Source organism: Amblyraja radiata, chromosome 2, assembly GCF_010909765.2.
Source record: "Amblyraja radiata isolate CabotCenter1 chromosome 2, sAmbRad1.1.pri, whole genome shotgun sequence".
NCBI classification, from domain to species: Eukaryota; Metazoa; Chordata; class Chondrichthyes; order Rajiformes; family Rajidae; genus Amblyraja; species Amblyraja radiata.
In genome coordinates, this window is record NC_045957.1 from 91,468,548 (window position 1) to 91,493,275 (window position 24,728).

At 40.0% G+C, this 24,728-nt stretch overlaps 1 protein-coding gene across 2 annotated transcripts in view; it reads right to left on the minus strand.

The window, feature by feature from the left end:
• Nucleotides 1-24,728, minus strand: part of cul1 (cullin 1) — a 98,782-nt gene that overhangs the window by 29,443 nt on the left and 44,611 nt on the right. For both annotated transcript variants that reach the window (XM_033050255.1, XM_033050264.1), the window contains exons 3-9: nucleotides 21,482-21,656; nucleotides 19,024-19,191; nucleotides 12,681-12,731; nucleotides 7,887-7,977; nucleotides 7,605-7,768; nucleotides 3,987-4,149; nucleotides 2,743-2,873 (exon numbers count right to left, since the gene is read on the minus strand). In XM_033050255.1, coding sequence (XP_032906146.1) covers nucleotides 2,743-2,873; nucleotides 3,987-4,149; nucleotides 7,605-7,768; nucleotides 7,887-7,977; nucleotides 12,681-12,731; nucleotides 19,024-19,191; nucleotides 21,482-21,656 — 943 coding nt within the window. The remainder of the gene's footprint in view (nucleotides 1-2,742; nucleotides 2,874-3,986; nucleotides 4,150-7,604; nucleotides 7,769-7,886; nucleotides 7,978-12,680; nucleotides 12,732-19,023; nucleotides 19,192-21,481; nucleotides 21,657-24,728) is intronic.

A 24,728-nucleotide genomic window follows, 5' to 3' on the forward strand; every position in this document is an offset into this window, starting at 1 on the left:
GAGCAAGAGCGGAGCTGCGAGATATCGAGGAGACTAGTGAGTCTAGTAATTTCAATGGGCTCAGTGTAAATCACAGATTGGAGTTTACGAGTGGAGAGAGGGGATGAGAAGTTGGAGGTGCAGCATCCTACACAGAAATCAATTGAGCGAGTCGGGGTCCAGTCGCCCCAAAGAATGGGAAATTTTAATTTCAACATACGCTGATAATTCCATGCCCTGCCACCATTGCGCAAAAACTCAATTAGTGGGTGTGAGAAAATTAATGCAGATGTGTGCAAAACAAAAGTACTTCTCGTACACTATCCCAGTCGACTCAGTACTTCTGATTCTGTTACTAAAACAGTTTGGCATTTGCCTTAGTGACATGTTACTTGGAACAAAATGATTATTAAGACTGCTCAGAAAGAAAATCAGCAACTTTATGGCTTAAACTGAAATTTAAATTGAGCAGGTGTTTACTTTTAAATTGTTTACTACTCTCAATATGATTACTGGTTTACAGCATTGAGAAAGTCATGTGAGATGTATTTACTATATTTTGGCATCACGTGTTCATTTAATTTTCACTTCTCCATCTTCAGTTTTAAAATCAAAAGCACAATTGTCCAAGATGCTCCATCTAACTGAACACAATACTCCAAGAGTAACCTTGACAACATCTTGTACAACTATAATGTTACGTCCTAACTTCTATACTCAATTAAAAAAAGACCCAAGTGCCAGAGTAACACAGCAGGTCAGGCAGCATCTCTGGAGAGCATGGGTAGTTGATGTTTCGGGTCAGCATCCTTCTTCAGACCCAATACGTCATTTATCCATGCTCTTCAGACTTGTTGCCTAACGTGCTGAGTTACTCCAGCACTTTGTGCATCTTTTTGTAAACCAGCACCTGCAATTCCTTGTATGCACATTCTATACTCAATTCCCTCACTGATGAAGGCCTAGATGTAGGTATGTTGCAAAGCCTACCTGAAACGTCTTTGAAAATCTGCCGCTGCGTGTGTGCGCGATTTTGGCGCCGTTTAGAGGGGGCGGGTTTAAAACGCGATTTTCTCTAGGCTGTTCAAATCGAAGATGTTCAGCCTAGTTAATTATTAACGAAAAATCGCTGGAAGACCCCGTCGCAAAAGCTATTATTAGGTTTAAAGGCCTCGTATAATAGTTATAGTAGTTTAAAAATCAATCTCTAAACCCGCGACCGCCAGCAACCGCAGAGTCTCATAAAGAAAATAGCAGAAGTTAGGTTGTATATTTTTACATTAAAAAGGGCTTCTAAAGATCCCTTTATACAAAATTTAATATTGCGAGTAGCTCAATTTGGGCCCATTATATCGCGCAGTATTTTTCTGGGCATTTGGGGCACAAATCTACCGCAATGTGAACGTTCTAAACCAGCGCGTTCCACAGGGACCCACTGGAAAGCTGATTTAAATGGGCATTTATTTACAGCAATTGAACACTGAATTCCTTCCATTTGGTCTATAAATTAATGTAAATGAGATTTTAAAATCATGTTTTATTGTGAATTATTTGTGAATATTATTTGGACATTTAGGCTATTTAAAAATGTTAATCATTTATTAAGAAATGGATAGATGTTTAGATCTAGTAATTGAAGTCTGAAATTAGCTACAATTAGGTAACTAACTAATTATATGCTTTAATTTCAGGTCATCCAAGTAAGATTATTTTATATTTGTTTCAGAATGCTTCAATCTATGATAACTGAAAATTTCATTCAGTTCTCTTAATTTTTAAGAAAGTTATGGGCTTTTGACTGTTCACGATCACAACTTTTTTGTTATGTCCATAGAAAATCATTAGGGAACAAGATGCTCATTTCCGAGTATGAAAATGGCCATAACTTTTAAAAACTTGAGATATGAAAGTGAATTAGGTGTCAAATTAAACTTATTGTTATGCTTTATCTGATGGGATAAATTACAGACTTGATTTTTAAAATCTCAAAATTTTGTAACATTGCTACTAGATGTAGAAAAAAGGAACTGCAAATTTTGTCTTACAAAAAAGGACACAAGTACTGGAGTACTTTCTGAAGAAGGGTTCCGTCCGAAATGTCACCTATCCATGTTCTCCAGAGATGCTGCAATGCCAAAAGGCTTTTTCACTTACCTATTTACCTGCAATGCCACTTTCAATGAACCATGTTCTTATACTCCTACGTCCCTCTGCTCTACATCCCTCCCCAGTGCTCTACCATTCTCCGAGTCCTTCAATAGAAGTACTCTGATTAAAAATTGTGCAGTTTTCACAAAAGATGTGATGCGAGCATGTGGTGTTTCTAAAATATGGATAACTTCAAACAATCATTTAAATAATAGAATAGAAGAATAGAAAATTCTGAATGTCAAAAACACTTTTGTTTTTAGAATTAAATGATTTGCTACAGCATTATGGCCAGAAGCAGCTTTTCTAGGAGTAAGAGACATCATAGTCTCCCGAGACAGTTTCAGTCATTATCATTATGTGTTCCAGCATTCTTCACAAAAATACCCAAAGTTATCAAACATTGGCAAATATAAAAATCCACACATAGCCTGGAAACAATGTTGTGAGCAGGTAGGAAAAGGAGAGAGAAGCACAACATAAATCAACGTTTTCAAAGCAATGAAAGGAATGAATTACCAGATGCGAAAAATGTATGTAAAGATAACTGGTGTGTCAGAAAGCAGGGTAACCAGAGGATCATGAATTAATTATTTAAAAAAATCAATAACTCACATTCAGAGCCGCTTCTCCACACTTCTCAATGGCAGCCAAACCCTGGTTATGAATGTGTGTTTCTAGAAGTTTCTTCAGCTCTCCAAGGCCGTCTTGGATTCGAGACACTAAGTTATACATTCTACCCAGATCTAGAAAAGTAAAGCAAGCAAGTCTGTTTATTATTTTTTTGATACTGGCATCAAATATTCGACATCCAAAATCAGGGACATTATTACTTTGCTCAGTATAAAAAAATCAAACTAAATGACTCAGAAGATTTATGAAAGATTCACATCAAAATCTATCACATACACCAATCATTAACTGCCACTAAAATATTGCAACTCTGTACAGAAAAACATGCAAATATTAAAAAAATACTCATGGCCTTATAAGCTAATAACTATGCTTGTCATTGTCCAAGTCATCTGTAAACTTCACATCTCTACAATGCAAGTTTCTACATTAGAGCACATTAACTTTTAACATGCTATCATGAGCACATTAACTTTTAACATGCTATCATGTTATCTTGTAAATCATTTAAGTAGCAGGTTTACTGTTGCTATAGTTAGATACTGCATTTTAAATCAGTTGCCAATATTAAACAAACTATAATTCGTCCTTCTTTGTTTCTTCTCTTTGCTCACCATAAAATACTAGAGTAAAATTCCAGAGTACACACACAGATTTGAAATGTGTAAGTTCTTAAAATTGATAGATTGGGGTCAGTTGGGCCCATTCCTACACAAACAATGAAAGGCACAATTATTCCTTTTAAGATAAATCAGAGAATTCCACGATCAATCTGTTTTACCCCTTTACTGCCACAAGTGAGGCGTAAGAGGGGTACAAGGAAGATTTATTTACACTGAGTTTTGAAGTTTGGACTTTCTGAGAGGATTGTAGAGGCAAAGATTCACTCAACATTAAAGTATTGGACAAGCAATTACATTGGCAAGACATAGATGGGAATGAATCAGGTGCTGATAAATGGAAATAAATAGGCACCTGACGATTGGCATTCACAGGGTGGATCAAAGGACCTGTTTCTGTGCATCATCAAATGGTGGCTTTTTAGAGGTTGTCATTTAAACAACGTATTTACCATTTCTACTGAAGAAGTCTATATAGTAATACAGTTCAGTTCAGAAGAAAGATAAGCTGTCCTCTGAAATTCTAAGTACAAGACAAAGAGAAAAGGAAAATCATGCCAATCTGCAGCATAATGTTCCCCTTTTCACAATAAACAGGAATATTACCTTCATTTTTATCAGCATCTAATAAATTCTGAAACTCTGTATGAAAAATTTCTAGATGTTTCTCAATGAGTACTTGTTCACATTTACGAGCCAGCTCATCTTGGGTACTTTCATGAAGATAAACTTGTACTCTACGTTGTTCCTCCATCAACCGAGCTTCAGCCTGAAAGACAAAATCATCTTCCTGAATACAACTAACTACTCAAAATATACTATACAAAATGTCCCTTTGTCAATTTTTGAAAATGTATCCCTGAACAGTTATACAGACAGGGATTATTTATCAACAAATCCCTTGAGCTGTGTTTGTGCAGTGGGATATCTGAACTTAAATCTGAAAAAGATGGCAATGCTCAACAGAATAGTAGAGATAAATATTTAATGTTTCAGTTTGATGGCCATTTATCAGAACTGGGAAAATTTTCCTGCAAATTAAAATAGATCACATTTCCAACTTTTCCTCATTTTGATGAAACCATCATCCATCATCATCCAGACCGTCAACCATTAATGTCACGACTCTGCAGATACTGCCTTTTACCTACTGAGCATTTCTAGAATTTGCTGTTTATAACTCTACTCCCTATTGCCGGGAATGTGAATTGAGCTACAATTATCATTAACCTTAAAATAGAGAAGTAAAAACAAAATTGTCAGGCTTCCCATTCTTGACAACTTCTCTTACATTCAAATAAAAATGGAGAAACACATTATGAATAATCCTTTATTTTACTGAATGTCACATAGCTCGAGGGGGCATTTTGCCTTCAACTACTTTATTTCTCATCCTCCAAATATCTTACATCCTACCAAAACTCAACAACCAGGATATTAACCTATGAGGGCATTTAATTCTTAATATTGGCAGGTTTTGGGTTCATTACAGTCTAAATTCCTGTAATGCGTTTATGTTTGGAAATCCATTAAAAAAGCGTTTTGTAATATTCAACAGGAATATAATAACAAAAGGTTTATCAAAAGTCATGACATATTCTGTGTGAGCGGGAGGGTCGAGCAAGCAATGAAAGTTTATAAAATGAAAGGGGGAACAAGTGTCAGAGAATGGGTAAGAAAGGGGTGAGGGAACAAAAGGCCACCACATAATCAAATCCATATACCTGTAAAAGTGTCTTTAAAATACTTTAATTGTACCCACCTCTACCGCTTCTTCCAGCAATTCGTTTCTTATACCCACCGTGTAGAAACATCCTCCGTGTGGAAACATTTCCCTCTCAGGTCCCCTTTAAATCTTTTCCCTCTAACCTTAAACCGATGCCCTCTACTTTTAGACTGCGCTACCTTGGTGAAAATAACTGTGACCATTCGCATTATCTACAGTGGCTTGCAAAGGTTTTCATACCCCTTGAACTTTCCCACATTTTGTCACGTTACAACCACAAACGTAAATGTATTTTATTGGGATTTTATGTGATAGACCAACACAAAGTGGTGCATAATTGTGGTGGAAGGAAAATGATACATGGTTTTCAAATTTTTATACAAATAAAAAACTGAAAAGTGTGGCGTGCATAAGTATTCAGCCCCCCTGAGTAAATACTTTGTAGAATCACCTTTCGCTGCAATTACAGCTGCAAGTCTTTTGGGGTATGTCTCTACCAGCTTTGCACATCTAGAGACTGAAATTTTTGCCCATTCTTCTTTGCAAAATAGCTCAAGCTCAGTCAGATTGGATGGAGAGCGTCTGTGAACAGCAATTTTCAAGTCTTGCCAGAGATTCTCAATTGGATTTAGGTCTGGACTGACTGGGCCATTCTAACACATGAATATGCTTTGATCTAAACCATTCCATTGTAGCTCTGGCTGTATGTTTAGGGTCGTTGTCCTGCTGGAAGGTGAACCTCCGCCCCAGTCTCAAGTCTTTTGCAGACTCTAACAGGTTTTCTTCCAAGATTGCCCTGTATTTGGCTCCATCCATCTTCCCATCAACTCTGACCAGCTTCCCTGTCCCTGCTGAAGAAAAGCATCCCCACAGCATGATGCTGCCACCACCATGTTTCACAGTGGGGATGGTGTGTTCAGGGTGATGTGCAGTGTTAGTTTTCCGCCACACATAGCGTTTTGCATTTAGGTCAAAAACTTCAATTTTGGTCTCATCTGACCAGAGCACCTTCCTCCACATGTTTGCTGTGTCCCCCACATGGCTTGTGGCAAACTGCAAACGGGACTTCTTATGGCTTTTTTTCAACAATGCTTTCTTCTTGCCACTCTTCCATAAAGGCCCTATTTGTGGAGTGCACGACTAATAGTTGTCCTGTGGACAGATTCTCCCACCTGAGCTGTGGATCTCTGCAGCTCCTCCAGAGTTACCATGGGCCTCTTGGCTGCTTCTCTGATCAATGCTCTCCTTGCCCGGCCTGTCAGTTTAGGTGGACGGCCATGTCTTGGTAGGTTTGCAGTTGTGCCATACTCTTTTCATTTTCGGATGAACAGATTGAACAGTGCTCCGTAAGATGTTCAAAGCTTGGGATATTTTTTTATAACCTAACCCTGCTTTAAACTTCTCCACAACTTTATCCCTGACCTGTCTGGTGTGTTCCTTGGGCTTCATGATGCTGTTTGTTCACTAATGTTCTCTAACAAACCTCTGAGGCCTTCACAGAACAGCTGTATTTATACTGAGATTAGATTACACACAAGTGGACTCTATTTACTAATTAGGTGACTTCTGAAGGCAATTGGTTGCACTGGATTTTATTTACGGGTATGAATAAAGGGGGCTGAATACATTTGCACGCCACACTTTTCAGTTTTTTATTTGTAAAAAAATCTGAAAACCATGTATCATTTTCCTTCCACTTCACAATTATGCGCCACTTTGTGTTGGTCTATCACATAAAATCCCAATAAAATACATTTACGTTTGTGGTTGTAACGTGACAAAATGTGGAAAGGTTCAAGGGGTATTAAAACTTTTGCAAGCCACTGTATGCCCCTCATGATTTTGTAAACCTGCATAAGGTCACCAGACAGCCTCTTTCACTCTGGAGAAAACAGGCCCAGCCTATATGATACCTCCTTAGAACGCAACCCTTCAGTCCCAGCAACAGCCTCGTGAATCTTTACCACACTCTCTCTAGCCTAATCACAGCCTTCCTATAGTATGCTGGCTGGAACTGCATACAATTCCAGGTTCGATCTCACCGATGTCTTGGATAGCTAACGCTACTTCCCATCTCTTGGAATCCACATCCGTCCGATGAAACCAAGTATGCATAATGTCATCTTTGTCAGTTAGACTAGCTTTTCACTTTCAATGGTATTTATATCCTTGGTTCTCTCCAGTCTACAACACTCCCCAGGACCCTGTTATTCACTGTACATGTCCTGTCCTGTTTAACTTCCCAAAATGCTCTGTTCGAGTTAAATTTCATTTCGCCATTCCTTGGCCTACTTTCCCAGTTGAATTAAATCATGTTCTTGCCTTAAACAATCTTCTCCACTGGCCACCATCTGAAAACTTACTAATCATGCCGCCTATATTCTCATCCATATTGTTCATATATATGATAAACATGCACTGTGCTACAATTGCCCAATTCAATAAACATTTGAGATAGACTCTATTAACTGTCCATTTATCTAACTGCAGTTACTAACCTTCTTCATGTATTCTGTTACAGGATTTTGCTGCAGAAACTCAGTGCTTTCCCTTGTGTAAAACCTCTCGGTGTCAGCCAGAAATTGAGATTCAAATGATTCTTTATACACGGTCAATGTGGGTCCCTTTGCAAAAGCATCATCTTCATTCAGCCCAAGTTCAACTGTGATTAAAATAAATACAATGAACAAAACTTTTCAGCCTGAAAAATTTCCAAAGATTCAGCTAACAGATCTACTAGGATCAGTTAAACACATTAAGCACAAGCAGTTCACAATTACCATACGACTGAACCACTCCGCTAATCAGTCTGGTGTTGATAGTTTCACCATTTCGCTCCTTCTCAATCAACTTCAGAACTGCATTTGTAACCTGGCGAGAAATGTAATGGTCTTTAGAATAGCCTCATGTATCATTATAACAGATTAAATGACTACAATACCTTTCCAAACTTTAATTATATATAAGATAGACACAAAAAGCTGGAGTAACTCAGCAGGACAGGCAGCATCTCTGGATAGAAGGAATGGGTGACATTTTGGGTCAAGACCCTTCTTCAGACTTAACTGATTTCCTAGTAGGACTGTTAGCAGAATCTTTGAAAATTATATATATATATGTCATGTCAGCTATATAAAAGGAATCGACTCATGGAGATTTAGGCATCCTGTTCAGCAGGACTTTGTAGCTGAAATTCAAGACACAGATAACCCTCATTATAGCGGACCATAGTGCGGGGTGGATTGGTGTCCATTATTGCTAATTGTCCCCTATAACCGAGTATTCCAAGGGGTGGTTTTGGGAGGGCAAAGATCCACAAAACCTACGCTGATGGTAGAAAAGGTTGAGAAGCTTATAATTGATAAAGTTGTGTTTTCAGATTTAGCTTAGTTTAAGATATGGCTCAGAAACTGGACCTTCGGCCCACCGTGTCCATGGCGGCAGCCCTCTTTACACTAGTCCTATTTTATCACACTTTCGAATACTCTCCTGACACACGAGATAAATATCTCCCTAAACATAGCGGCCAATTAACCTACAAACCAGCACGTCTTTGGGATGTGGGAGGAAACTCCAGCTGTTGCAGCAGCACACAGACAGCACACGAGGACAGTATCGCATTGGGTCTCTGGCGCAGGGAGGCAGCAGCTCTATCAGCAGCGCCAACTCACAGATGGACAAATCTGACTGCTCAAGCCGCAGATCCCAGAATTAACGCCAGTTCTACTTTATTCAGCGGCGAGGCCGTCCGCCAACTTTAACAGAGAATCCGCCAACTCAAGTTTAATCAATTGAATGCAAGTCCAAAATATTTATTGTTTCCAAATGTGAATGGGGGGCTTAGGCCGAGCGATCGTTCCATCAGTCTTGAGGAGGGAATTATTTTGGCTCATCGGTCCGTAGTAACAAGGTAGACAGTACGGCGATCAGTGTTAAGAACTAAGAGAACTTTCTTTTGCTCAATCCCTCTTTTAATTCCAGATATTTGGCATAGAATAGGGTGGTCATTTGGTTGTTCATGCTCACGCATATAACCACATAACAATTACAGCACGGAAACAGGCCATCTCGGCCCTTCTAGTCCGTGCCGAACACTTATTCTCCCCTAGTCCCATCTACCTGCACTCAGACCATAACCCTCCATTCCTTTCCCGTCCATTTACCTATCCAATTTATTTTTAAATGATAAAATCGAACCTGCCTCCACCACTTCCACTGGAAGCTCATTCCACACAGCTACCACTCTGAGTAAAGAAGTTCCCCCTCATGTTACCCCTAAACTTCTGTCCCTTAATTCTCAAATCTTGTCCTCTTGTTTGAATCTTCCCTACTCTCGATGGAAATAGCTTATCCACGTCAACTCTGTCTATCCCTCTCATCATTTTAAAGACCTCTATCAAGTCCCCCCTTAACCTTCTGCGCTCCAAAGAATAAAGACCTAACTTGTTTAACCTTTCTCTGTAACTTAGTTGCTGAAACCCAGGCAACATTCTAGTAAATCTCCTCTGTACTCTCTCTATTTTGTTGACATCTTTCCGATAATTTGGCAACCAAAATTTTACACTCCAGAATTGGCCTCACCAATGCCTTGTACAATTTTAACATTACATCCCAACTTCTATACTCAATGCTCTGATTTATAAAGGCCAGTACACCAAAAGCTTTCTTTACCACCCTATCTACATGAGATTCGTATGCATGTTTAGTTTATTGTTAAAGCAAAAAGTTTTAAATAATTCAAAAACATTCCAATATATTCAGAAGGTTTATCTATATTACTAAATCTCTGATCTTGACCGCTATTGGCCCACTGTGCTGCGATTTCCGACAGAACGCCGCCACCTACGGTCGTCATTTTTGGCCACCTCGCTCAGAACCCCCCTCCGCCTTACGGGTGCGGAGGATTTTTCCTATCGATGACAAATCAGAGAGATATTAATGTTTTTTAAAAAGTCACCATTCTCTCTGCTGCCCCTGCTGGAGGGAGGGAGAGGGACTATAAAACCAGGAAGTGGTGTGCTTCACTCACTATCTGCAAGATGGATGAAGCCAAGGGTCACGTCTCTCTGAGCTCTGAATAACACTGAACAAATGTCTACACAACTGTGAGTACCCTTAATGTGGTTTGAAAATGAAAATATGGTTTGTTTGAAGTAAAAAGGCACTGCCTGCAAATGGTTGTTTGGGTGTTTTGGCTTGAAGTTGAAAGGGACTACCTACTACAAATGGTGGCTTGGGTGCTTTGACTTGAAGTTGAAAGGCACTACTTACTGCAAATGGTGGCTTGGGTGATTTGGCTTGAAGTTGAAAGGCACTTCTTACTGCAAATGGTGGCTTGGGTGCTTTGGCTTGAAGTTGAATTGCACTATTTACTGCAAATGGTGGCTTGGGAGCTTTGGCTTGAAGTTTAAACAAATCACCATTCTCTCTGCTGCACCTGCTGGAGGGAGGGGGAGGGACTATAAAACCAGGAAGTGGTGTGCCTCACTCACTCTCTGCAAGATGGATGAAGCCAAGGGTCACGTCTCTCTGAGTTCTGAATAACACTGAACAAATGTCTACACAACTGTGAGTACCCATAATGTGGTTTGAAAATGAAAATATGGTTTGTTTGAAGTAAAAAGGCACTGCCTGAAAATGGTTGTTTGGGTGCTTTGGCTTGAAGTTGAAAGGCACTACTTACTGCAAATGGTGGCTTGGGTGCTTTGACTTGAAGTTGAAAGGCACTACTTACTGCAAATGGTGGGTTGGGAGCTTTGGTTTAAAGTTGTAAGGCACTACTTACTGCAAATGGTGGCTTGGGTGCTTTGACTTGAAGTTGAAAGGCACTACTTACTGCAAATGGTGGCTTGGGTGTTTTGGCTTGAAGTTGAAAGGCACTACTTACTGCACATGGTGGCTTGGGTGCTTTGGCTTGAAGTTGAAAGGCACTACTTACTGCGAATGGCGGCTTGGGTGCATTGGCTTGAAGTTAAATGGCACTACTGCAAATGCACTTACTTCCAGTTTGCTCTATATTCATTTTAGATAAAACGCTACCACTTACGGCTGTGATATTTGGCCATCTTACTCAGTCCCCCCTCTGCTGAGCAGGTGCAGAGAATTCTTCCCATCAATGAAAAATAAAAGTGTTATTAGTGTTTAATAAATGTTGAGAATCTCTCTCCTGTCAATCACGCCCTGAAAGTCGGAGGGGTTATAAAACCCGGTAGTGTGGGTGTGGCTCGGTCTCTGCATGATGGGGGAGGGAGAGGTCATCACTCTGGCTGATCTGTGAATCAACTGAACACACTGAATGTCTACTGAACTGTTGAGTTTGGTGTTTTGTGTGGTTTTATGGTAGTTTCACCCAGCATGAAATGGTATGAAGCTGCATTTGAATTTGGTGGCCTTCGACCCTGCTTGAAGTGGAATGAAACTGCACTTGAATTTGGCGGCCTTGCATCCTGCTTGAAGTGGTTGGAAACTGCACTTGAATTTGGTGGCCTTGCACCCTGCTCATAGTAGTAAGAAACTGCACTTGAATTTGGTGGCCTTGCACCCTGCTTGAAATGGTAGGAACATGGATTTGAATTTGGTGGCCTTGCACCCTACTTGAAATGGAATTTCAAGGAATAGTCATGAGTCAACAGCCAGCCCACCAGCCGTGAGTGAGCTGCCAGCAGATCAGGCTTGAGGGACTGAGCTGCCACCCCAAGAACCCATACCAGCACTCCAGAAAGCCCCCCCACTGGCCACTAATATTGGAATTGGTGGAGAGGTGGAATATTGCGTCGGGGGACCAGCCCTCCCGTGTGAACATGAGACCTAACGGGTCCCACTTAGTCTAGTAATTAATATAATATAATTCCTGGATGACAGTGGTGAAAGTGAGATGTCAGTGGTAGGTTATGACACAGCTGGCAATCAAATTCCTTCCCTACCTATTTTGTGGGCACCCATACATGGTGCACATTATACTCAATAAGGTATTTCAACAGACAAGATATTACTGCAAAAGTATCCTCTTCGTGATTTCTGCAAGTTCCTACTGAGTGATTATATTAAGCACGTTTAGAATTTTTGTTTGCAACCAAGGTGACTGAAAATCTATCGTTGCTTGTTTTTTCTTCTTAAATGAAGTCTAAAGATTGTTAACCAGTAAAAATGACTTAGGACACCATTAAAAATTCACTTATATATCATGTAATAAATATCAACAATGGGAAAGAGTGGAAACACCTGAAATGGTGGCAAGATCTTTGATTTCTGAAGGTTACTTTGGAGAAAGCAGCATGACGGTGAAGCAAGGACTAAAAATATTGACAATTGGATTTTCACTTTTAACTGGAGACTGTTATTAAATTCAGAGTGGAATGATGGTGAAACCTCATTAAATCTGCCAGATATTATCAATGAGTCTTTTAGAATGATGACAAGTGTCAGGAAGTAGTAGAAATAGCGATTACACCAGTATCACTAGGAACGTACATTCGGAAATAACATATTTAAACCACAAGGCTTTTTGAAGAGATAGTAATGAGTAGTAATAGAAATAGTATTGAACAAACATATTTTAATGATAAAATACTTGCCTGCTTATTTAAAGGTCGAAATAAACAATCCCGCCATGTCACTAAAGCAAGCTGCAAGGATAGAAAAAAAAGTATGTTGTGATTACTGCTCATAAATAAATGGCTTCTAAATATTGTCATTATCACCAAACTGTACGAAGTCAAATCTAAAAAATTGGATTTAGGATATGGCTTACTTTGGTTAACATTCTTGGAGGACAAATGTTTTTCTCGGAAAACACGGAACCAGGCCCTTTGGCATAACTTGCCCATGCTGACCAAGATGCCCCATCTACCTAGTACAACCTGCCTGTGTTGGGCCCATGTCACTCCAAACCTTTCCTATTCATGTACCTGTCTTTTAAATGTTGCCTCAACTGCCTCCTCTAGCAGCCCGTTCCATATACGTGTGAAAAAATGACCCCTCGGGTTCCTATTAAATCTTTCCCCTCTCACCTTAAACCTATGTCCTCTGGTTCTCAATTCCCCTACTCTAGGTAAAAGACATTCACCCTATCTAGTCCCCCCATCAGCTTATGCACCCCATCTAGTCCCCCCATCAGCTTATGCACCCTATCTAGTCCCCTCAGCCTCCAGCGGTCTAAAGAATAAAGTCCGAGCTTGCTCAATCAACCTCACCCTATAGATCAGGCTCTCAAGTCCTAGCAACATCCACGTAAATCTTTTTTTGCACTCTTTCCAGCTTAACGACATTGTAAATCAATACTTTTTTTTAAACGTTGTCATACAAAATTTTCAGAGCAGCTTTGAATACTGTAAAAATAAATGAGTTCAGAATAGATTCATTCCTTTTCTTTTCCTTTTGATCAAAGGTTAAAGTCTTTTCTGGCAAAGGTGCAATACAATATAAAGAGCTCTTGTTGAATTAATAAATTATATTTCTATTCATCACGTCAGTAACTAGAGAACATTAAATCAAATTTAGAATCAAAAGGACAAAGGGAGGATTGATACGACATGGAATACCATATCTGGAAGAATGGTGACAGCACTATTCCTAAAAGCTTCTAAAAGGGGGTAGAAATTTTAAAACAGTTTGCTGAAAAACATCTATGCATATAATGCACACAGACTACATCCAAACTGATTTGTGGCATCAGGTTAATTTCAGTCATTAACTACAGATGCTGAAGAAGAATCTCAACCCAAAATGGCACCCATTCCTTCTCTCCAGAGATGCTGCCTGAGTTACCCCAGCTTTTGTGTCTACATTTGAATGGATCAGTTTGACTTACCATGGTACACTGGCAGTAATATTCAAGCACATTAGGACTAGGCATTGCCATGACATAGATGAGACAAGATGATACTAACAGATGAACACAATACTTCAAATATGAATCAGAAAAGATACATTTAAGTAGAAGAAAGGTGCAACGCTATATTCTGTGGATGGGCTGGAGCAGAAGAAGCCGAGTTTAACCCAATAGTTCTGGATTCAAGTCTGAGGTTACATCTGATAATCATTAATTCTCGAGATTTCAATAGCAAAGCATGCCCATCAATCCTATCCAGAATTAGCAACAGCTCACCAAAATCTCTTCAACAACACCATTTTGCTTCCATGTATTCTCGATGATGCACATGTGCCCATTTTGTTTTCACTACATTGTTAGTTGCTCTGTTAAAGGTAAGATGCCATTAAGCTGGCAAGAGTTGAGAAGATTTACGAGGATGTTGCCAGGACTTGAGGCCCTGAGCTACATGGGGAGGTTGGTTCAGGCTTGGATTTAATACCTTGGAGCACCACAAGGCTGAAGGATGATCTTACAGAGGTATGTAAACTCATGGGTGGAACAGATAAGGTGAATGCACAGAGCCTTTTTTTCCAGGGTAAGGAAACCAAGAACTTGAGGACATAAGTTAAAAGTGCACGGGGAAAGAAGTAACAGGAACCTGAGAGGCAATAGCTTTATTTTTACACAGACTGGCTGAGATGGGGCATTTTGGTTGGCGTGGACGAATTGGGCTGAAGGGTCTGCTTCTGTGCTGTACCACTCTATGACATCTACTACAGATTTCCAGTTTAAAATGACATGACGAAGAGAATGAACTAAAGGTAACCTTAAAAGATAAATGCTATAAAATGGATGAAACATTAATGCTTTCCACTTGAAAATTTCAAGCCACCATTGTCTAAGCATTGAGCTCAAATGCTGGTATACTGGATTATAATGAAATGCAGTTAAACTTTTGCAGAATTGACAATTCAGCTCATATGTATTTCTGGGTCTTTGCTTGTCCATAAAAATCCAACAGACAGATCCACCAAAAAAGGATGGAACCAATTCACAATAGCCAAAAGGACCCTAGTCTTGCTGCTCATCTTTGCTGTCCCTTAAGTCAACTAAACGAAGATGCTAGAGGGATATCAACGGTCCTTTTTCAGAATTTGCAATCGGTGGGACTGGCCACAATCAGATACAACTTGAAAAAATCTAGAAAAATGGCTTGGGACGAACTGCAACAGTCCATCTATTTATTTATTTATTTATTTATTTATTTATCTATATATCTATATATATATATATCTATCTATATATCTATATATCTATATATCTATATATTTATATATTTATATATTTATATATTTATATTTATATATATATATAAAGATGAGCAGCAAGGTATATATATGTGTGTATATATATATATATACACACATACACATATATATATATATGTGTGTATGTATATATGTATATATATATATATATATATATATATATATACACACACATACATATATATATATATATAGTGTTTGTAAAAGTCATTACAGACATGCCAAATTTCCAGTCTTACGATCTTCTTATCGCGTATGGCGTGCATAGCCTAAAGTTGTAAGATTACTTGTTCTATTTGATCTTATTTGATTGTGCATGCCAAGCTGATTGCATTTGTTGAAACAGGGCGGACCACGTGAAGGTTGCAATCTCCCACCCCAGTCTTATGATGAAGTAGAGGCATTGGTGTGCCTTCTTAGCTGTTGCTTCTGTAGTCATAGTCAGAGAGATATACGGTGTGGAAACTGGCTCTTCGGCCCAACTTGTCCACACTGGCCAACATGTCCCAGCAACACTCGTCCCACCTGCCTGCGTTTGGTCCACATCCCTCCAAACCTGCCCTATCCAAGCTTCAATGCGATTGGTCTGCGATAGAACATTGGTAATATTTACATTAACGAAATTGAAGGTCTTAACAATGTCTACTTCTGCAGCGTTGATGCTGATTGGATGATGACAAAAATAACTGGGGAGAGAATACGATCCCTCAAAGATCAACTAAGTTGTCTGTGTAGCCACCGAGATGGACATGGCCCCAAACGTACATTTCTCATCTGTACTTACCATGGAGAAGGACATGGATGCTTGGGATAATATGGATGTCTTAGAGTCCACATTACAGAAGTGGAGGTGCTATAAACCCTATATAACTGTATAAAAATCCCTTTGAACTGATCAAATATATCCTTGACCGTGTAGGAAGCTAGGGATTGAATTATGGGGCCCCTGGGAGAGATATTTGTATTTGTATAGGGAATAGACATGGCTGAGGTGCCAGAAGACTGGAGGGTGGCTAATACTTCCATTTAAGAAAAGCTGCAAGAAAAAATGTAAGAACTATAGAAAGGTGAGTCCAACATCAGTGGTGGGTAAGCTATTGGAAGGGATTCTGAGCGTCAGGATTTACATGCAATTGGAAGAGCAAGGACCATTTTTGGATTGTCAGCATAACTTTGTTCAAAGGAAATCGTCTCACCAATTCGATTGAAATTTTGAGGAGGTGACCAAGACAAATGATGAGGGCAACGTGGTAGATGTCTACGTGGACTTTAGCAAGTCTTTTGACAAGGTAGGCTGGTCAGGAAGGTTGGATTGCATAGAATCCTAGGCAAAGATACATAGACAATAGGTGCAGGAGTAGGTCATTCGGACCTTCAAGCCAGCATCGCCATTCAATGTGATCATGTCTGATCATCCACAATCAGTACCCCGTTCCTGCCTCCTCCACATACCCCTTGATTCCGCTCGCCCTAAGAGCTCTATCTAACTCTCTTTTGAATGCATCCAGTGAATCGACCTCCACTGCCTTCTGCGGCAGAGAACTCCACAAATTCGCAACTGTGTGAAAAGGTTTTTCATCATAGAAACATAGAAATTAGGTGCAGGAGTAGGCCATTCGGCCCTTCGAGCCTGCACCGCCATTCAATATGATCATGGCTGATCATCCAACTCAGTATCCCGTACCTGCCTTCTCTCCATACCCTCTGATCCCCTTAGCCACAAGGGCCACATCTAACTCCTTCTTAAATATAGCCAATGAACTGGCCTCGACTACCCTCTGTGGCAGAGAGTTCCAGAGATTCACCACTCTCTGTGTGAAAAAAGTTCTTATCTCGGTTTTAAAGGATTTCCCCCTTATCCTTAAGCTGTGACCCCTTGTCCTGGACTTCCCCAACATCGGGAGCAATCTTCCTGCATCTAGCCTGTCCAACCCCTTAAGAATTTTATAAGTTTCTATAAGATCCCCTCTCAATCTCCTAAATTCTAGAGAGTATAAACCAAGTCTATCCAGTCTTTCTTCATAAGACAGTCCTGACATCCCAGGAATCAGTCTGGTGAACCTTCTCTGCACTCCCTCTATGGCAATGATGTCCTTCCTCAGATTTGGAGACCAAAACTGTACGCAATACTCCAGGTGTGGTCTCACCAAGACCCTGTACAACTGCAGTAGAACCTCCCTGCTCATATACTCAAATCCTTTTGCTATGAAAGCTAACATACCATTCGCTTTCTTCACTGCCTGCTGCACCTGCATGCCTACTTTCAATGACTGGTGTACCATGACACCCAGGTCTCGCTGCATCTCCCCTTTTCCTAGTCAGCCACCATTTAGATAATAGTCTGCTTTCCTGTTTTTGCCACCAAAATGGATAACCTCACATTTATCCACATTATACTGCATCTGCCAAACATTTGCCCACTCACCCAGCCTATTCAAGTCACCTTGCAGTCTCCTAGCATCCTCCTCACAGCTAACACTGCCCCCCAGCTTAGTGTCATCCGCAAACTTGGAGATATTGCCTTCAATTCCCTCATCCAGATCATTAATATATATTGTAAATAGCTGGGGTCCCAGCACTGAGCCTTGCGGTACCCCACTAGTCACTGCCTGCCATTGTGAAAAGGACCCATTTACTCCTACTCTTTGCTTCCTGTTTGCCAGCCAGTTCTCTATCCACATCAATACTGAACCCCCAATGCCGTGTGCTTTAAGTTTGTATACTAATCTCTTATGTGGGACCTTGTCGAAAGCCTTCTGGAAGTCCAGATACACCACATCCACTGGTTCTCCCCTATCCACGCTACTAGTTACATCCTCGAAAAATTCTATAAGATTCGTCAGACATGATTTACCTTTTGTAAATCCATGCTGACTTTGTCCAATGATTTCACCACTTTCCAAATGTGCTGCTATCCCATCTTTAATAACTGACTCGAGCAGTTTCCCCACTACCGATGTTAGACTAACTGGTCTGTAATTCCCCGTTTTCTCTCTCCCTCCCTTCTTAAAAAGTGGGGTTACGTTTGCTACCCGCCAATCCTCAGGAACTACTCCAGAATCTAAAGAGTTTTGAAAGATTATTACTAAAGCATCCACTATTTCTGGAGCTACTTCCTTAAGTACTCTGGGATGCAGCCTATCTGGCCCTGGGGATTTATCGGCCTTTAATCCATTCAATTTACCCAACACCGCTTCCCGGCTAACCTGGATTTCACTCAATTCCTCCAACTCCTTTGACCCGCGGTCCCCTGCTATTTCCGGCATATTATTTATGTCTTCCTTAGTGAAGACGGAACCAAAGTAGTTATTCAATTGGTCCGCCATATCCTTGTTCCCCATGATCAACTCATCTGTTTCTGACTGCAAGGGACCTACATTTGTTTTAACTAATCTCTTTCTTTTCACATATCATCTCAGTTCTAAATGGCCTACCCCTCATTCTTAAACTGTGGTCCCTGGTTCTGCACTCTCCCAACACGAGGAGCATGTTTCCTGCATCTAGCATGTCCAATTCGATATAAAGGCAGGTGACAGAGGCACATTCTCACATTTGAGTATTACCTGAAAGAGAACTTGAATAGTAAATGTGTAGTGTGTATCATATGCTGTTAAATGGGATTGGTATAGACAGGTCATTGATAATCAGCATGGATAATAGGCTTAAAGGTCGACTCCATGTATGACTCCATGACTAAATAAAACCTTGGTGCATTACAATGTTATGCTTCCTGCTATTTAATAGAATTTGTGTGAGACAAATAAAATTGTTTCTTACTGAATATATTTCGTAAATTCCTTTACGTCCTTCATCACATTCACGGCGGACCCAATGTCGATTGAGATAGGCACAGATTCCGTTCAATACTTTACTAGAAAACCTGTAATCTTCCCACTGTTGGGTATAAAATTTCAACACGCTTTCATCCATCAAATCTTCACCATCCTAGAGAAGGAAACAAAATATTATCTTTTGTAAATGTCAATTACCCAGATGCAGGAGTACAGGATGATCAATCAATTAACCAGTTAGCAAATGGATTCCTTTCCACAAATTAATTTCATCAAACCAGGTGGTGACTTCCCACAAGAAACATGCCAGTTATCATTGCCAGCTAATTATAATATGACCTGCATGGGTTTTCTCCAGGATCTCCGGTTTGTAGGCTAATTGGCTTGGTATTATTGTAAATTGTCCCTATTGTCTGTAGGATAATGTTAGTGTGTGTGGATCGCTGGTCGGCATGAACTCTGTGAGCCGAAGGGCCTGTTTCCACGATGTATCTCTAAACTAAACTAAAACTAAACGGTCACTGAGGAAGAGAATTCCAAAAACTCACAATCCTCTCAGAAAAAAAAGATGCCTTTATTTCTATCTTAAATGGGCGATTTTAAATTTTTAACCAAAGTGAACCCAAGTTAACAATTCTCCGATAAACAGACACATTCTCTAAACATCGAACTGTCAAAACTCCTTAACATCTTAATCCAAATGAATTGCCTGAAGTACAAAATGTTAGGCTTTGGCAGCAAGAGCAAAATAATATGCAGATGTTGGCCTCTCAAAAGCCTGTCCCTACATGCAATATGATCATACTTACTCTTTAAATACTCTCCAATAATCTAGCCTCCACAGCTCTCCATTACTAAGAACCACCATGTTGTGAGAAGTAGCATCGATACACCTCTGTCACCTTAAATGACTGCCCCTATTCTTAAAATACATTCCCTTATTCGAGATCCTTTACTGGTGGAAAAATCTCAGCATCTATCCTGTCAGGTCCTTGAAAATCTTGTTTCAATAAGATCACTCCTTATTCTTCTAAACTTCAGTAATTGGATCTATATTCTTCGTTGCCCTCTGATCCTAGGAATTTGCCGAGTGAATGTGTTTTGGTCTGCCTTCCACGCCCGTATATCCTTTTTTAAAACAAGATCAAAATTAGGCACAGTACTCCAGGTGTGGCCCAACTGGTAGCCCAGTACAATTGAAACAATACTTCGCTATTGATCCTTTTGCAATCGAGGCTAAATATCATTTGTCTTCCCAACTTGCTGGGCCTACTGGCTAACATTTTGCAATTTGTGCACAACACCTAGATTCATCTGCACTATTACTCACTTACAATCTTCCTCCATTTAACTAATAATCTGCTTTTAGATTCCTTTCACTGAAGTGCAAAACCTCACAACATAAATTGCCACGCATTTGCTCACCACATTCAACCATTAGTTTACTTTAGTTCCAAAGCATGGAAAGAGGCCCTTCTGCCACTGAATTTGTGCCACCCAGTGCCACACTGTACACTAGTTCTATCCTACACACTAGGGACAATTTACAGAAACTAATTAACTTACAAACGCAGTCGTCTTTGGGATGTGGGAGGACACTGGAGCACCCGGAGGGAATCCATGAGGTCACAGGGAGGAGGAACACCCGTAGTCAGAATCGAACACGGGTCTCTGGGCCTGTAAGGCAGCAACTCTACCGCGGCACCACTGTGCCGCCCTACTTACATCATGTTGCAGAGATCAAATATCTGCATCACAACACGCCATCTCAGCTATTTTCATGTAATTGGCAAACTTGGATACCTTACTCTGCCTATTGAGAATTGATTCTTGGTGCATTGTACTATTTCAGTTTTCCTGCTAAAAAGACTAATTTCTCAGTCTGCAATAACCAATCTTCGTTTCATGCCACACACATCCCCCAATACGACGAGTGCTTATCCTGTGCACCAGACTCTTACGCGCAGTTTGTCAACTGCTTTCTGAAAATCACAATACACTAAATTTACATGGTTCCCCTCTGCTTGTTAAATTCCTGATTAAATACAGCAAATTTGTCAGGCATGATTTACCTCCAATAAAACTGCTGACTTGGTTTGACTACATTAAGCTTACCTAAATGGCATTTAGAGGATTGAGATGATCTGCAACTTCTTCTGTGATTTTTTTTTGCCTAATGTTTTACTGCAATTTACTTCGTTATTTTACCAATTTCCCCTTTACAATTACGGAACTGCTTAAAACAAATAGCACCTCTATACTTTGTTTATCAATAATAACTTCTTGGCTTATTAGAGACTGATTATGGAGCACTGGAAAAAAAATTGTGCCTTCATCTTAAAAATACAGATTAAACGTTGCATTAAATAGTTGCCGGATCAAACAGAATTTTTGTCGATAGTGATAAACTATCTGCTTTATTTTTACTTAAAGAAAAGTCTTACCGTAAGAAGGTTCGTCAAATAATTTTTCAGAAACTCTTTTAGACGTTTGTAGAGTTCCAGCCCTACAAACTGGGCTCCCCCAGGGGTTTGGCCCTTCTGTTTTTTGGCAGCAGCTGTTCCTCCTCCCCGTGCTTGATTTGACTGGTGGACGCTGGTACAATAGTTATAAACATGACTGCAGTCAAGGTTAAGGGCAGTAACACAAGAATGGTGCCTCATCTTACAAATTTCACAATCCGTATATTCAGATGCTTTAACTCATTAATTTTCATGTAAACTTGAAACTCATTAACTTTTCATGTAAAAACAACGATACAAATATGCATTCATGGCAGTCTACATAAAAGGTATTTAAATTGTTAATTGTTAGCATTGTTTAGATTTAGTGTCTCGGCACGTGATAATAAATCTAAAAAACAATGAACAAAGATAAACCTACTCACTTCTCTTTAAACGTCAATCCATTTATCCCAAGGATTAACCTAGTGTCTGCACTGCCACCAGTGGCAAGTATGGTATTCCTTAAATTCAGAGATGAGAAGTCCACACACTAATTCCATTGTAGTCTCATCCCCACCCTGTAAACGTATCTAATTTTATACTCCATATTCCATGGAAGACTTGCTATGCCTGAAAGATCCCTTCATACTACTACATCTTGTTTCAGTGAGCAGTGCCAAACAACATGCAGGATACATCAGCACCTCTACCTACCAATGAATTTACAAGTCATTTCACTGAACACCTCCGCTCAGTCCGCCTTAACCTACTTGATCACTCGGTTGCTCAGCACTTTAACCCCCTTCAATTCCCAATCTGACCCTTCTGTCCTGGGCCTCCTCCATTGTCAGAGTGAGGCCCAGCGCAAATTGGAGGAACAGCACCTCATATTTTGCTTGGGTAGCCCTTGCTTTCCCTCTCTCTCTCCATCCCCTCCCCATTCCCAGTTCTCCCACTACTGTCATTACTGTCTCCAAACTACATTCTATCTCTGTCCCGCCCACTCCCGACATCAGTCTGAAGAAGGGTCTCGACTCGAAACGTCACCCATTCCTTCTCTCCAGAGATGCTGCCTGTCCCGCTGAGTTACTCCAGTGTCTACCTTCGATTTAAACCAGCATCTGTAGTCCTTCCTACACAGATTAGATAGAGAACTAAGTAGCTCCAAAATACAATAATTTGAATTGTAAATTCAGCGGACATGTTGTGATAAGGAAATGGTAATGCCCCTGTCCCACTTAGGAAACCTGAACGGAAACCTCTGGAGACTTTGCGCCCCACCCAAGGTTTCCGTGCGGTTCCCGGCGGTTTTTGTCAGTCTCCCTACCTGCTTCCACTACCTGCAACCTCCGGGAACCGCACGGAAACCTTGGGTGGGGCGCAAAGTCTCCAGAGGTTTCCGTTCAGTTTCCTAAGTGGGACATGGGCATAATTGTGCAATGACACACAGAGATTGAGAGAGTGGGAACATAGAACAGTACTGCACAGGGATCTAGATATTCTCGTGCATGAATCATGAAATATTAGCAGGCAGGCTCAATTAATCAAGAAGGTAAACAGCATTTTGACCTTCACTGTGAAGGGGTTGAAGTTTAAAAATAGGCAGGTTGTGTTGTAATTTTACAGGGCGTTGGCTAGGCGTCACATGGAAAACTGTTTTTGATCCCCTTACCTAAAAAAAATGTAGTAACATTGGAGAGTTGTGCAAAGGAGATTCACAAGCCTCATTCTTGGAATGAGAGGGATGTCCTACCAAGGGAAACTGAAAAGTTTGGGTCTGTATTTCTTGAAATCTAGAGGAATGAGTACTAACCTTATTCAAACATACAAGGGGGCTTGACATGGTCGATGTTAGAATGTCTTTATTAGTGGGAATTTCAAACAAAGAGAAATAATTAAAAGATAATGGGTCGATACTTAAAACTGAGGTATGTAGAAATTTCTTCTCGCAGAGGGTGGTGAATCTCTGAACTTCCCAGCCCTGGCAAGTGGTGGAAGTTGGATCTTTATAAGTACATGGAGATTAATACATATTTAATAGAGCAATCGACAGTGTTGAGAAAAGGCACACAGGTGGTAGGCTTGAACGGCTTGATGATCTACTCTGTTCCTATTTTCTTGTGTTGTGATCAATATTCTGAAGTCCAGTCATACCAAGCTATAAATGGCAATGGACGATTAAATTAATAATAAGGAAGTGGAGGCTTCATGAATAATTCCATCCCCAACAACAATAATATGGTGTGAACCCAAAAGGTAAAAAAGATAATCTCGTACAACAAATGTTGAATGGATAATCTATTTTTACCTCCTCCCAATATTCACAATATCAGAGGCTAGAGCGATTAGTTCCATCTCAGTAGAACTGGCTGAATGTACTGTGCCTCAAAAGATTATGATCTCCTAGAAAATTACCTCTCCAATGTAAAAAAACTATCCAAACAATCTCTTAATCATCAGCAATTTGATGGAAGATGCAGTTAACAAATTGTAATCAAGCAACACATGTAACTGGCTGGAATTGAAATCTCTCCATGCAGATGAGGATTTAAAATTAAGGTTAAGATCATAAGTGATAAGAGTAGATTTTAGCCATTCAGCCCATCAAGTCTACTCCGTCATTGACTAATCTATCTCTCCCTCCTAACCCCATTCTGCTGCCTTCTCCCCATAATTAATAATTTAAGTTTTGTTAAAAGTACATCAGTATTAACCCATCTGGTTAATTGAGTTCTTAAGAATAAGACTCGTGCCATCCTTTCCCGGCCAGACTCTAAACTACCCGAACTAGGGACATCTAAATTTGCATTGTCTGGTTACGTTTACCATCAATGAGGAGAGATTAAGCAAACAAGATCTGTATTCTGAAGTCTTGTATTCTGAGACCTGTTTCTAGAGGCCATAATGAGTCTCCACAGCATATCAAGATAGACAATTTTTAAAAACCACCAGAATTTTTCGACACTTTAATTCCTTTGAAATTGTTACACTCACTGTCGACTTATCACCCATCCTTACCGTATATACTCTTTTTAATTTTCTAAGAATGTTACACATTTCAATGAGAGTGCCTCTTGTTTATCAGTGGCCATGAGAATACAGGTATTGTCTGCTTAACCTTTCTTCATTGACCATACATTTATTGAGACAATGCCCAACAATACTGGATTAACAAAATCAAGTCAAATGCTGAGTACTCAGCAGTGACTAAATCACCACCCAATCTCCCAAAATCTTGTTATCGTCT